General features: G+C 40.6%; 1 protein-coding gene across 1 annotated transcript; it reads left to right on the forward strand.

Moving 5' to 3' along the window:
- Window positions 1–5,253: 5,253 nt before the first annotated feature.
- rhag (Rh associated glycoprotein) lies at window positions 5,254–14,559 on the forward strand. Its single transcript, XM_071528782.1, has 10 exons — window positions 5,254–5,521; window positions 9,387–9,570; window positions 10,086–10,236; window positions 10,460–10,607; window positions 10,906–11,072; window positions 11,172–11,309; window positions 11,741–11,862; window positions 11,985–12,058; window positions 12,171–12,244; window positions 12,695–14,559. The coding sequence occupies exons 1-10, from the start codon at window positions 5,347–5,349 to the stop codon at window positions 12,767–12,769; spliced, it is 1,308 nt and encodes a 435-aa protein (XP_071384883.1). The 5' UTR covers window positions 5,254–5,346; the 3' UTR covers window positions 12,770–14,559.
- Window positions 14,560–15,372: the final 813 nt, after the last annotated feature.

The raw sequence follows: 15,372 nt of genomic DNA on the forward strand, positions 1-15,372 counted from the left end.
TCCAGCTGCTCATTCAAAGAAGACAAAAATCCTGCAGCTGGAAACAATGTCGAACATGGAATGTAGATGGGAATACCGTCCAGTACGTGTCTAATCCCACCATGCGTGTTCATTTTCAGACTCAGTCCTGGCTCATTTCACAGGTGAATCGCCTATTCTAAGTGCAGCAGCTCCCAATAGACAGGGCATGAGAAGGACTGCTTACTACTGCGAGGGGGCACGCAGTTACTGAGACTGTTCCATAGCTGCCATAACTGGAAGGCCACAGGTTTGATCCCAGCAAGAGCCGATGTGTTCATGCCTGTCAACGTGTCCTCGAGCAAGACATGAAACCCCTACCTGCTCCATGGGTGCTGCTGCAGACTGACCCTGACCTTTGACCCCTCTGGCGAAATGCATATTTGTATTGTATGTTTCTCTCAGATGGATATGAAGAATCCAACTGCAAATTAGGATGTGTGTCCTAAAAGTTATGCTGGTAATACTTCTTGTACAATGCAGGACCGCAAATACATTTGACCTGACCAGTTTGGTTAGATCAGTATTATTTTTCTTAGAAGCGTTTAAAAATACAATTCCTGACATTTTTTACACTTTGCCTCAGTAATTTGTCCACAAACTAAATATGTGAAGCTCTGTGGATACTGGGTGCCTCTTTTTTAGCAGGTCTTAACAGATGTCGTATTGTATACACAGCACTTTTCGCTAAAAGATGAAATATTTTTAACTTCTACCTCTCTGCGTTCTGAGTGCTACAGGCATGCTAAGCCCTCAGTGCTGTTCTGAACCTGCAGCAGCACTTCTATTCCAGTGAAAATAACAACAAAGCGAAACTATAGCGCTACAACAAGAGTTCCCCGGTGGACACACAAGAGTTCACAGTACCTCCACTCCCTCACTTTGAGGTGGGGCCTGCATCCATTGGAGAATCATGTTCTCATCCTGTTATTCCTCATTCTGCCAAACAGGCCTCATAAATCAGGCTGGATTATTAAAGATACACACAGAGAGGTTACGCTCCTTGGAGCTCACGCACACTTATGTGGGATGCCTGATGTTACTTTATTGCCCCCAACCCTCCAGCGCATGCAACGCTCCGTCTCCACCCAGAAGAAGGGCCTGATTGCATCACAGTTTTGAGTAATGAGGAGAGAAGACCTGGGTTTTGTCCATCACACCGACTGGATTCTGTTTCTACTCAGGCACAAGATCTCTATGTATAAGAATCCTTCAGAACTGAGGAATGTTACGGTGATTCTCCTGAATGTCCGACCAGAGGCATGCAGAGGTCTGTGTCATGCAGTGTGAGGTTCAGGAGAAACTACTGGTCCTCTGTGGGAGTGATAAGAAGTTAATGTTTTAGGGGTTAGGTCACTAAGGATGCATGTGGAGCTGACCTTTGCATGAGAAAGAGAAAGGGCTGAACAAACACAGACACACAGAGGAATGTGCATGCAAAAATATCAACCGCAAGGTGGTTCTACTCACTAGTCAGGACAGTCAAAACACCAAGTGAATGATATGTACTTTGAATTTGATGAGTGACTGCCTATCTGTTGTTCATATATGAAATCAAGCAGTATTTACGTCACAGAATTCCTATCCATGGGCCGACTTGTCTCCATAAATAAATCCCACATGACAAAACTGACTTGTGGTCAAATCTGTTTACGCCTACAGTTCAGATAAAGGTTAATAAGATTTCCTTAATTGACAAATATGATCAAGACACCCTTGGATGGGAGAAAAATAGCCCAACTGTTTATTAGAGCAGTTGCATCAAAGAGGATTATTAGGAAAAAATGTGAGGCAGCCAGCCTCTGAAATAGGGCTGAGCGATATGGAAGACAACGAATAGCATGAATAATCAGAAGGAATTTTGTTCAATATCGACATGCATCAGTACTTATGGAAAATCACATTAAATAATATAATTGATGTTCATTATATTATTGGATTACATGGTACTACACATGTAATTTTCAACTGACATTCTCAAATATTTCAGAAATTATTTTGTGACACGATAATAAACAATAAAACACATATATCGATATTTTGCCCTGTCCTACTCCGTAACCCGTTTTTGACCTTTGCAGCTGTGTGGTGAATACGGGCCGTGGAGGAATGTCCTGACCCGGGGAACCAGAGCGCATTAAAGCCGTCGTCTATCATCCCCCTACTCTCCGCTCTCTTTCATCCCATAATATCTCCGAAATGCATTGCCATGACATCGAGACTCAGGTCTGTGACTGATAGACCAAGTGAACTGTGTGTCAACTGTACAGCAGGTCTGGTTTCAGAGCAGCAGAACATCAGAGCGGTCCGCAGTGTACGTTGCGTAACGGCACGTGGGGATCCCAGACAAAGGATGGGAGCGCATTTAGGCCTGATGGGTTGTTTATTTTCCACAGATCTGGGCTTTACGGTGGGCTGTGAGTGAACGCAGATAATTTGCTTAATGGCTTTCCTGGAATGTGAAGTTCACAGGGAGGCTAGATTAAAATGGTGATTGGACTCGATAAAAAAAATACTTAGCTGTTTTTTCTCTCTGCCTTGTTGCTTTCATGTTCCAGCTTTCCCTGATTCCGTAAGCCTAAACAGAGACCAACACATCTATTTCCACTGGCAGTAACTGGGTTTGTTTGATGAAATTACCCAATTCTTGAGTGAGGAAAGACTGACAGAGCGTGTTACAGAAAAGAGGGGCGGCCAGAATTTGACGTAATACAACATGATTGGCTCATTGGTGAACTCCTCTCTTGGAACTAGATTTCTCTGTGCTGGCACAGCAGTAAAAGAAGTGAAACAAAACACAGAGAAAGGTCTAACTGCAGAGGACTAGCATTTACTCAAGAGTGAGTAAAAGAGTGGCTTACTAAAAAAAAAATCCCTCAAATACATACATTAATTTGGGTATATGGTCTATTTCTAATAAAGCTACTAGCCTATCAATTGAGAGGAAAATTCCAGAATGACTGTGTTTTAGTGTAAATGACAGATTTATTTATTTATTTATATGTTATTTTATTCACTTCTCTTATGTCTAAAAATAAAAGTTACTAAATACTAAAGCACAAGTAAAAGTACAAATAAAGGCAATTACAGTTACTAGAATACGTGTACTTTCAGAAAATCCTCCCTTTCCTCTTGCCAATGACAATCAGGACATCAGCATGCTGCCAGCATCAGCCTGCAGGCCTTGCCATCTGTCTGATGGGGAAACTGAATCATATAGGCAAAGTTAAGAGATGTTTACAAAAGAAACAACCTAAGAGCACTGAGGCACCTCTGGGATATCCTACTGTGAAATGAGAGACCATTTGCTGTTATTGAACAGTCTTGACAGTGTGTAAATAGTTCTCACGCTCTCGGTCAAAACACTGAAAGATAAATGGCAGCTGAGCAGAGAGAGGCTGATCCTCAGTGTTTGAGATCTCTAACTAGTACAGACATAATGTTGGGTCAAATACTGGCAGATTGGATTTTTAGCTATACAAACATTTCTCAGAGGCAGAAATAATCTGATTGGTTAGTAAAATCTCAGTGGGCAGAGCCAGAGTACCACAGTTTTTCTGGCTAAGTAACATTAGACTGAAGCCCAGTGAAAAAGGCAACAGGTAAGAGAAGAAGTAGCTAATATTATGAAACCTAGCACTCTTGCTACTAACTGAAAAAATGACTAATACTAAGTTATCTAGGTTAGCTAGTTAGCCTAGCTGACCTTCCAAGTTCAAACTAGTCATAATAGCATATAACTATCTAGGTAAGCTAGTTAGCTAGCTGCTGACCTTCCAACATCATGAATGCCATTGTCATAAATGAACAAAACAAATAAGTTGTTACATTTGTATCTTTTATTATTTTATATTTTGGCCACAGCCGTGGAAGTTTGCCAGTTAGCTAACTAAAACTGTGGTTCTTTGGCTCTGCCCACTGAGGTTTAACTAACCAATGAGATTATTTCAACCTTTACAGCAGCTCTGCCTCTGTGAAATGTTTGTATGACTGAAACTCTAATCTGCCAAATGCAGTAAATTAATGCAATACTCTGCACACTGATTGAATAATGAGCAATGTCAATAAGAAAAACTGTGTTGGGAATATCTGGAGGAGGCGTGTGTGTGTGTGTGTGTGTGTGTGTGTGTGGGAGAGAGAGAAAGAGAGAGAGAGAGAGAATAGTACTGGCAGTAATGCTGAGTTTCTGATATCTCTCAACATTTGGAAGTAATTTCCTACAGGTCTGGGAAAATGTCCACCAAAGCCGAGCTCCAAGACAAACAGAAATGTGTCGCTGGCAGTGATTGAATACGCTCAGGGCCTCAGATTGTCAGCTCAGTGTGGGAGCCACTTACTGGATCAGAACCTGCGTGTGACCAAGAGACTTCGACTTGGATGGTTTCCGATGGGAAAGGAAGCAAAAGAGTAGAGATGCAACGTTTAATCGATTAGTTATTATTAATAGTTATTAGTTAACTATTAAATTAATTGCCAACTATTTTGATAATCGATTAATCGGTTTGAGTCATTTTTTAAGAAAAATAAGTCAAAATTCTCTGATTCCAGCTTCTTAAATGTGAATATAACTGATTATCTTTGGGTTGTGGACAAAACAAGACATTTGAGGACATCATCTTGGGCTTTGGGAAACTCTGAGAAAATAATCGACAGATTAATCGATAATGACAATAATCGTTAGTTGCAGCCCTACAAAAGAATATACGTAATGATGAAATCTAAACTGACAAACATCATCAAAGTATCTCCAATGATATCAAAAGCATTATATCAGAGAGAAACCTGGGCAAAACTCTTACAATATGAGTACTATTTTTTACTGAGCAAGCCAAAGAAGCAAAAAACATATTTCTTTTTTTTCATATTTAAGTTTTCTTACATTTTGATTAATTCTCCTTTGCTATATGTTGACACATGAAAAGCAAATGCACTGGTCTGAACATCTAAGTCCACAAGTCAACAAACATTACTTTGACAGTGAAAAACGAGTGGGAAAAAGCTCATTAAGCGTGTCTCTCATGTCTGCCCGCTGGCTGGGTGTCATTACGTTGTGTTTTGTCCCCTGTTTAAAACAGAGTTAACAGCGTCCAGAGAGGAAACCCATCCCCATGAGCAAAGGGCAGGAGGGGGGAGTTAACCGCCCGGGCCCCTCTCTTCTGCCCTGTCATTGGCCACCACGAACCCTGCACCAATTTAAAACCAGTTTCTTCCCTCCCTTCACACCAGTACAACCCCCAAAAAGACAGATAAGGAGGGAGAGAGAGAGAGAGTGTGTGTGTGTGAGTCAGAAAGTGGGACAGCAAGAGATAGACAAGAGTTTGACTCAGGATGCCTGCGTACGCCACCAACATGAGGTTGAAGTTCCCCATCGTGGCCTTGACTTTGGAGATTATCACCATCATCCTGTTTGCCGTGTTTGTGGTCTATGATGACGGCAAGGGTCACGGGCACGGCCACTCCAACGCCACCGACCATGAGGAGAATCCCATGAACCTCTACCCCAGTAAGTCTACCTGGGGCTGCTCACTGAGGGATGCAATGGAGGCTTCACTGGACATTTGGTTAATAGACTATTTTTGAAGAGGGAGGGGGGAGGTACATGTAAAAAGGATGGATTATCATTTTGTATTTTATGGTTCCTCTCTCAAAGCTAGAAATGAAAGAGGCAAGATCCTGCTGTGTTAGTTCATCAAGCAACAGTTTCTGGAGTTGGTCCATTGATAATGAAAGTGCAGCTTTTGTGGACATTGTGAAGGTACTGAGGGTGATTTTTCTGGGATATAGGCAATTTGTCTGGTTTTAGAAGTGTTAAAAATAAGTGTAAATAATATAAAAATATATATATATTTCTGTTAAAAAAAAGAACTTTCTACAAGTCAGGTTAGCTTGGTTCTCTAGTCTTTAGCTTTGAGAGAGGGAGATGTTCACACTTATTGAGTGAACCTGATATGCGATCACTGGAATAATATTAATTCTGTTTTAGGGTGGAATTTTCCAAGCAATTGCACACGCACAGAAATAGAAAAATCGACTGGTGGAAACGGTGATATTTGCAGAGCAGGTCTGCTGAGTGCAATAAGAGGAGTCATGGGGTTGCATTTTAGTCCATCACAAGTATCTTCTGTAGTCACACATGCAATAGAGCAGCTAAGTAAATCCAGCAGAGGAGAGTCAGGCCTCATACGGTGGAGAGTCCCCACTTTCTGTCACATGTGATTTACAGTAAGGTTTATACACAAAGGTTACAGCGGTTGGACACAGATAGACAGCAGGTGGGGCAGGAAAATAACCAAACTTCCCCCGCGTGAAACCGTGAAATGTTATAAATCGTGGAACACATCCATGGCTTGTCATCAGAATTCTTCAAGATAAACAAGAACTAGATACTTGCAGCCTGCTTGTTTGTTTAAACTATGATTAGTGAATCGATTATAGAGCGTTTTTCCACACTTTAAAGTGTTTCTTGGCGTCCCAAGTGTCATAGTCCTTATCTCTATTTAGATAGCTGGAACCACAAGCAGTCTGCTGGCTTACAGTGAATGTCTGCTCATGATTGGGTGGGGCAGGTGTGACCCATAGAGATTAGCTCAGTGGTCAGCATTAAGGCTGAGGATATTTTCCACTTAAGATGAGCTGTTGGCATATACATTTTCCGGTAATATAGTCCTCTTTTACTTTGCATTGTATCAATTAGAAGCTAAAAAAAAAAGAGATTTACTGCTATTTACTACCAGTCAAAAAAATCTCCTCTGCCATTAAAAGATGTTAAATGACCTAACTATTTGCAGGTACTTCTAAGAAAACATGACAGGCTCAGTAATGCACAGGACACTTTTAATTAGGTTAAATCAACCAAAGATTCCACCTTTTGAAAAATAATTTGGATAAACCACTAAAAAGCATCAGGTGCTTCCTGCTGCGTGCGGAGACATCATCTGTAGAGCACATACCAGACGTCTGTAATTATAGGTTCAAAGCAAGAGAAATAAGCAGAGGAATGCGGTTTGGAGGGGGTCAGTACTATCAAGGGGCAAATCAATCAAATTGAAAAGATAGAAATGAGTCTGGGGATTCTGGTCTGATGAAATACTAAATAAGTTTCTAATGAAGATTCTTGGGAAAAAAACGACCTTGGGATTTGATCTCAATAGGGATTTGATTTGCAGAATGAAAACATCAAAGGCGGACAAATGAGTTGCTCGAGGAGCTCCGATATGAAAAAAAATCTTTGCTTTGAAAACTAAAGCCATCCAGAAATTATATTTTGTGTTGATATCATTTTCTCTTTGCAGAAGTTGCCGTCTTGATAGCACTCCTTTGAACATATACAGTACATAACTCTCTAGGTCCAGTGGGGATTCTCTCTCTCCTTGGCTCACCCAAACCTATAGAGGATTACCAAATGTTACCTAACATCTGGGCGTGGAGCCAGTCAGTGTGGCAGCTTTCCAAATCCACCTCCTCTCCATCCCAACTGTGTTGTTCACTTATGGCCCCTACCACTATAGCATGTTTTAGTCATTTAGTGCTTTAGTCACCCAGCTGAGGAGAAGGTTGGGGGTCAAAGTTAAGACAAATCACACCACTATTCACAGTTCTTAGAAGCCCATCTGTTGTTTATACAGGATTTGTCAAGATGACCACTAATACTTTTGGTTTTCTGTTCTGGTTGAGTCATGCAGTCTCTCAATATGAAGTTTAATTTTCTGGCACAACTTTTGACCCCATACTCCCGTCCTTTTGTCCATCTGCTCATTCTAATCTATCATGAATCATCAAGGCTCTGAGAGGATGATGAACCTCAGGTCATGATGGATAGAGGATCCTTTAAATGAAATGACTACTCTGGCTTTATTAACAACAAATATATAGATATTCCAAGTTACAAATATATTCTAAATATGTGGCTACTACACCACAGCTCTGAATTTAATTACAGGGCTGATTGAGTTTCTAGCAGATGGGAGGAGTTTGGATAATGCTGGAAGGTTATAATGCAGCCTGTAACATCCCAGAGCATAAAGAACTCAATACATACATACACAAGTATCCAGTTTGGCAACCTAACAAAACACACATCTGGATAAAAGTGATCATGTTTTTGCAATTCAAATTCTCTGATTCTCACCTACTCAATTAGATTGAGGTGTTTACATGTCCCACGTTTTAATGAGAATACAGTCATAATCATATTTAAAATTGACTTGCTGCAGTGCACGTACACATAGTCCATGAAAATGGGTGAAGAAGGGTGTAACCTACTTATTTATTCTGTCATTCTAGAGCTGCTATGTGGTGTGCATGGAAATATTGCATGATATGTATATTTTTTTCCTCCTATCTAGTATCTAGCCATAGATGGAAACATTAAATTGGCAAACTGTATACCTAAAATGTATGCACTCACAGTAACGGAAGGGGCTTTAGATAGAAGCGTCAAACGGACTATGTAAAGTTATGTAAGACTGAGGTGCAGCGACAAACACCTTTCCTTCCATTATCTAATTGTGTGCTGAGAAAGTCCTGTCTAGACAATCCTGGTCACCTCCATGCTCACTATGAACTGGGGAAATGAGGCCTATTGTTTTCCAGGCTGCACACACATCCATGCTGATGTATTTCCCACATGAGGTGAATCATATTGACACAAATATGGCGTATGGAAAGCGGGAGTAACATTTCCTGTCAATGATGATTCTTTCTTCGAGACGTGGAGGGCCCAGTTCTCAAGAAATGTCTCCTCAAACAGCTAGTGTCCATCTTGAGGTATATATTATCTCTGCATAAATAAGCTTGTATCCTGATGTGCAAAGCGAGAACTTTTGTACATTCTTACTTCCAAAAATATAGCGAAAACACCAAGCATGGGTAGTGAGACAAAGGACAGTCGTTTTAACATAATCCAAACACATTCCAAAGACTCTCATCTCCAACAACTGAAACTAACAGGGAAGAATGTCTTAAATGTCCCTTTCCCCCTGAGACTTCATAGGTTTAAACTTATTAAGATCATGTGGAGTTAATGGAGCAACAGTGAACCCAACAAGATCAGCAGGGGACTTTTCCCAGAATCCCATTCACAGCGTAATTGAATTGCCTTGCCCTTTGGCAAGTCAGGTCTGACAACCCAGCCCCTCCTAGGGAATGACTTCTGTGAAGCCCAATAACTGGCCGATGAATAATTTTAAGCTAGAACGTCAAAAGGATACAACCATTAACAGGAGTTTCAATGGCAAATGGCAAATTCCTAAGGCGATATCACGGAGCAGTTTATCTGATTCAATTTTAGTTGAGGTAGGAGTCTAACAAAGCGAGCCTCTGTCATCCCACCGGTGGTAGACCTGACCTCCCTTTCCCTCTGCCTCCAGTGTTCCAGGATGTCCACGTAATGATCTTCATCGGCTTCGGGTTCCTGATGACCTTCCTGAAGAGATATGGCTTCAGCAGCGTGGGCGTCAACTTGCTCCTGGCCGCCTTCGGCCTGCAGTGGGGCCTCCTGATGCAGGGCATCTGGCACCTGACGGACGGCAAGATCAAAGTCAACATCTTCAAGTACTGTTGTCTCCTCTTAACCTTTATTTATGCAGGGAAGGGTTTGCTGAACAGTTCACCTTCATGCTGTTCCACACATTCCCACTTGGGAGATGCCCAGTACAACCAGTGTCTTCTACTGTTAGCTGTTGGCACTGAGTAGCTCTGATGCAGCAGTTGTGGTAGTTGTTGAGGGTTTTCCAGATCTTCGCAGCCAGTCTGAGGAATTGAACTTATAACTTTTATGTCACAAAAAAGATTTCTATGCATACAAGGGAAGGAGGAAAACATATCGTGATCATGATCATAACACCATTGAGATAATGGTCATCTTCTCTAGCAGTAATACTTCAAGTTTATTTGTATAGCCCTTAATCATAGTTACAGTGTCAAAGGGCTTCACAATGTGAATCTATTATAAAACTATAAACTAAAACAATAAATGAAAACTTTGTCTTTGTGTTCCGCCTCCTCTCTCTCCTGTTTTTCCCAAATGTCTGTTTTCCTAATGGCTTGTTGTCTTCCCTCCCTAAAAGAATCATCAATGCAGACTTCAGCACAGCCACAGTTCTGATCTCCTTCGGAGCGGTTCTGGGTAAAACCAGCCCAGTGCAGCTCCTCATCATGACCGTGCTGGAGATCACCATCTTTTCCATCAATGAGCATCTGGTGGCTGAAATCCTTGGTGTGAGTACACTATGACACAGATATGACACACGTACATGTGGATGAAATACACCACCAAAACACAGCTATTGCACCTCATGAATTCCTGAATTATGGACGGGAACCTTGATTGCATGAACTGCACCGGAGAGTGATGAATACCAATTTTCCAACATATTACTTGGGTAAAATATGCATTGATATGATTGGATTGATATGACATTTCCTCGCCTTTCCTTCACAGGCTAATGATGTCGGAGCATCCATGATCATCCATGCCTATGGAGCTTACTTCGGCCTGGCAGTGGCTCGAGTGCTTTACCGACCAGGGCTAAGGAATGGACACGAGAACGACGGATCCGTCTACCATTCTGATCTGTTCGCCATGATCGGTAAGAGCCAGTGTAAATTAGATTAATTTATGAATCATCAGCTGACAGCATTAATGTGTTCTGTCTTGGCTTGACTTTCCCCTCACTGCCTTGGTGCTGTTTTTCACTGGCCTCCCCCATATGTGTGACTGATGCCACCTAATGGACTCAAATAACCATGCAGCACACACACACTGATAAAGCCATAGTCACCTCCCTATGCATTTCTGCTCATCAAAAATAACATTAATAAACATATCCACAGATGCTATGCTTATGTTGAAATGTGTTTTGATTTCTTCATTGCCCTCCTCTACAGGAACCGTCTTCCTGTGGATGTTCTGGCCCAGTTTTAACTCGGCCATCGCTGACCCGGGCTTCACCCAGCTCACGGCGGTGATCAACACCTACTTGTCTCTGTCTGCCTGTGTGCTCTCTGCCTACGCCGTCTCCAGCCTGGTGGAGCACAAAGGAAAGCTGGACATGGTCAGACTCCCTTCCTTCAATATTCAGAGCAGCATTAGCTCCAGGATTTATGAAAACAAACGTGATCAATTCATTGTTTTACCTCTGCACCTGCTGTAGGTCCACATTCAAAATGCCACCTTGGCTGGAGGCGTTGCCGTGGGAACCTGCGCTGACATGGACATCGGGCCATTTGGGGCTATGCTGATTGGATTAGTGGCTGGCATCATCTCTACCTTGGGCTTCAAGTACCTCACTGTGAGTTGAAGGTCAAACCAAAGATGCGAATTAAACTGTGTCAAAGGTGGTAGCTTTTAGTTGTAGTTTCAAATGGATGCTTTAAAAAGTTTGGGAAATTAGAGGTGTAAGCTTCACATTACATTCACAATATAAGAGTTTTCTCACCAATTGAGACATCAGTCAGACAAAAAAGAAACACCAACTCTTATGAAGCAATTAATAGCACAAATTTAAGACAACTTATGGTAAGATAGAGAATTTTATTCTTTGTTTGCCAAAAAACAATAGCACTTTTACAGACAGGATCCTCTCTATTTTAGAGATACTGAATGTTGAACTTGGTGACCTGTTTTTTTTTTCAAAACATACAGTGCATTTCACATTTCCAAATCAAACTCTAGTAGACACTCCTTTGGTTGCAATGAGATGCCTTTCTTTCTCCTTTGCAGCCCATCCTGGCATCCAACATGGGCATCCAGGATACCTGCGGTGTCCACAATCTGCACGGCATGCCTGGCATCCTGGGAGGCTTGGCGGGCATCGTGGCTGTGGCTTTGGGGAAAAAGGAGGGGTAAGGGCTATCTCACACACCACAAGTCTCATATGTACACATACACATAAACATACTGTGTATTTAGAGTCGTTTTCGACTTCAGTTTCTAACTCCTGTGTCCTCCTCCTCCTCCACTTCAGTGGTGATGCTGCCATGCAAGCTGCTGCCTTGGCTTCATCCCTCGGGTTTGCTTTGGTTGGAGGAGCTGTTACAGGTGGGTGGGGACGGAAAATAAAAATGACTAGGTAGTTATGAGTGAACATGCTTTGTCACTGGATAGAAAGGCAGCAGGATGATTGAACGAATCATTTTCTTCTTCATTCAAGGTTTGATAATGAAGCTGCCGTTCTGGGGACAGCCTCCTGACCAGAACTGCTTTGATGATTCTATTTACTGGGAGGTAAGAAACCCCATTCCTCATAAATATTATCTCTAGCTCCTCATTGTCTAGCATCACAACTGATAGATACAACAACTGATAGGTATCCCGATATTCTTTTCATTAAAATTGTCAATTATCATATCAGATGGATGTGCTTCACTGTATCAGTACAATTCAGATATTATCAGACTAATAGATTAATCAGATTAATTATGAATTAATTAATTATGAATATGAAAGATTATCAGATTAATAGACTAGATCGCATTTCAAATACTTTCCTTTTATTTTCTGAACTGTCTGGTATTGTTTTGTCCTCTGTGGTAAAGGTAGTAATGCAAGAAGATTTCAATAAATGCCAAGAATCATTTGCAAATACTGTCTGGTGCCTGTATCATATATATACCCATGTGTTATCCACTTCCCTAGTTGTGGTACAGACAAATGATTTGGGTGCCTGTTTTCCAGGTTCCCGAGGAGGAGGAGGAGAACGAGGAGAGCTTGGCTCATGCAGATCATTCCAAGAACAAGGCAGAGGCTTAGAGAGCCGCCCATCACCCATTTGAACTAGAGATGAAGAAGTAAAGAATCATTAACCAGTTAAACGATGGCTGCAAATTTGTCAGTTTTATTCTCATGTTAAAAAAAACGAGTGGATTTAATCGACCCATTGACAAAAAAGATGTTGTTGGGTCAAATTTTGTTAACTGTTTTGTAAATAATGATATCCATACTTATGCATCTCTTCTCAACTACACTAATCAGGGAAATTGTGTCGCACTTTTTATGTGTGACATAAAGTCTGCATTATTTTTCATCATAGTACAGCTCAAAATTCAAATTTGTCAGTGAATGTAAAAATCTATACACCATTAGTAGTATTGAATATGGTTGAAATAGCTGATGTTTGCCACAATGAGACAGGTTTACACAAACAAGTCTCCAACATATCATGCTTACAGTGCATTAGCTATCTGACTTTGAGAATTGATAACAACAAAACACAATTAAGACATGGATTATCCCATTAGAACAGCAACTTTCAGGGATTTTTTTTGTACACTGAATTTAGGAAACATAGTAGGCTATACCATTGCTTCACTGCTGACACCCAACTGCTTCAATAAGCTTTATCTTTCTTTCTTTTTATATTATCAAAAGTGTAAAAGCATGTTTTAGGCTATTAGTATAGTGTATATTTCCTTTATACATTCTTTTATATTTCCATACAACTGACGTGTATCTGTGCTCAGCCTCAGACCAAAGACAGAGTCATAAAGTGTCTTTGGTCGGCTGTCAGGTTACCTCACTGGAGCCCAGTCCTACTGCTAGGAGCCAGAGTCAGGTGTGTGAGGTGAGCAGCAGCCGCTTCAGCACGGCTCTGACATGGGCAGGGATAGTCGCATAACGCTCTCGTAACTCATGAACCTTAAAGTGGCTCGGCTTCCAACGTCTCACAGTGTTTTCTACCTGTCTGAGGCTGTGCAGTGCCTCTAGTCTAACGAGGCTCGGATTCAGAGGCATGCATTTGGCGTCAGATTTGGCTGTCACTGGGCAACAGGTTCATATTTTTTCCTGTATTGTATTTACATCCAGTGTAATCTCATATGTACAGTTTGGTTTTTAGATGAAATGACAAAGTCAGTTTGATTGAGTCCCTGCAATGTTAAAGACGAGCAGTTGGTACTGAATATATTTCAGATATCTTTTTTAAAAAGAATCCCACAAGAACTTGTGCACTGATAAAAAAAAAAGAAAGAAATCAAAAATAGGCCAATGTGATGTAAAGTGAGATTTATTTACATACAGTGTAAAAGTGACAAAAAAGTTCAAAAACTAAAAAAGTGCACAACAGATACTGTTTTGGTCATAGATCATCATCAGTCACTTTTTGTCACTTTTGTACTGTATGTAAATAAATGTTAGGCCTTTTGCATCCGTTGGCCTATTTTGGATTTCTTTCTTTTTTATCAGTACGCCAGTTCTTGTTGGATTCTTTTTTATATGATTTTTGAAACCAAACTCCAGGACTTTTCCTTAGACAGCAGACATCTCTCACTTCCTCTGCTAGATTCTTAAAAATCATTTAGTTGCACAGTGTTGGAGTGCTGTAGGAAAGTTTTTAGTATGTTAAATATCAAAATATAGTCAAAGCAGGGCTGGATGAAACTGACTACACATAGTATTAATTAATAGTACTTCAGTTGTCAAAAGATTCATGATGCCCAGGACACCACAAAGCATCAAGACTTTGTTTTTTTATACAGTGGACATGTGCTCTATTTTTGTATAATATACTAATACTGTCATAATAAATATGTTTTTATACAATACCAGTGTTAATTTGGGTATTTTTGTGTTACTAATAATATTTTTGGAAATTTTAGAATATTTTGGCTTCCTTAAATTTCACTATTGAAATATGTTATCTATGCTGTAGATCAGCATGTGCCAATTCTGACTTTTTGGACGTTAGGATGAATTATTTTTTGTTTAAATTAACATTTAAAGAATGAAGGTAAATTGAACTGAACTTGACAGGGTTTCCACAATCTTCCTCAATTGTTTGTGAGTACTTGCAGTCTGCTAAAGATGAAAGAGTTTTATTTGACCTCCCTACTATTAGCTACCTTAGGTGGCTATCAGCTAGCTAAATAGCTTGAAGCTTGATCTGATGCCCAAGTTCAGGTTATTTTCACAACTTATGTTTCTTCTATTCTGCATTTAATCATTAGAAAAATTACTTTGACTACTAGCTATCCCGTTAGGTGATGTAGCTGCTTGTCTGCTTGGTGTCAATGAAAGTCTAGCTACACCAGATCAGATCCATATGAATCAGCACCATTATTACCTAATGCTATACACTTACTTCCTGCACTTGGTTGCACAGAGCTTTGCTCATTTGCCATGTACAGAAATACAGAAATTAATGTTGAATATTACATTAACTTCTCATTCATTTTCATAGCACAAGGGCATTGTTCTCTGTTGATGAGTTTACATTCTACCTGTGGAGCCGCTGTCCTCTCCTTAATGCAGCCAGCCTTACTATTAGTGCATCTTTACCTTGATGTCACAGATTGCTCAGGAAAATAAGAGGGAACTGGTTCATGCCTATGGGTCCTTGCACTATTTTCTCTTCATAA

The sequence above is a fragment of the Centroberyx affinis genome, unplaced genomic scaffold (assembly GCF_046629955.1).
Source record: "Centroberyx affinis isolate AG114_WGS23_722 - 3 ecotype Tasmania unplaced genomic scaffold, CSIRO-AGI_Caff_v1 ptg001724l_1, whole genome shotgun sequence".
NCBI classification, from domain to species: domain Eukaryota; kingdom Metazoa; phylum Chordata; class Actinopteri; order Beryciformes; family Berycidae; genus Centroberyx; species Centroberyx affinis.

Bases quoted from the DNA above. Each gene is read 5' to 3' on its own strand.
- rhag (XM_071528782.1), top strand. From the start codon at position 5,347: ATGCCTGCGTACGCCACCAACATGAGGTTGAAGTTCCCCATCGTGGCC. The intron at 9,571-10,085 runs GTACTGTTGTCT...CCTCCCTAAAAG, and splicing joins ATCAAAGTCAACATCTTCAA to AATCATCAATGCAGACTTCA. The intron at 11,863-11,984 runs GTAAGGGCTATC...CCTCCACTTCAG, and splicing joins GCTTTGGGGAAAAAGGAGGG to TGGTGATGCTGCCATGCAAG.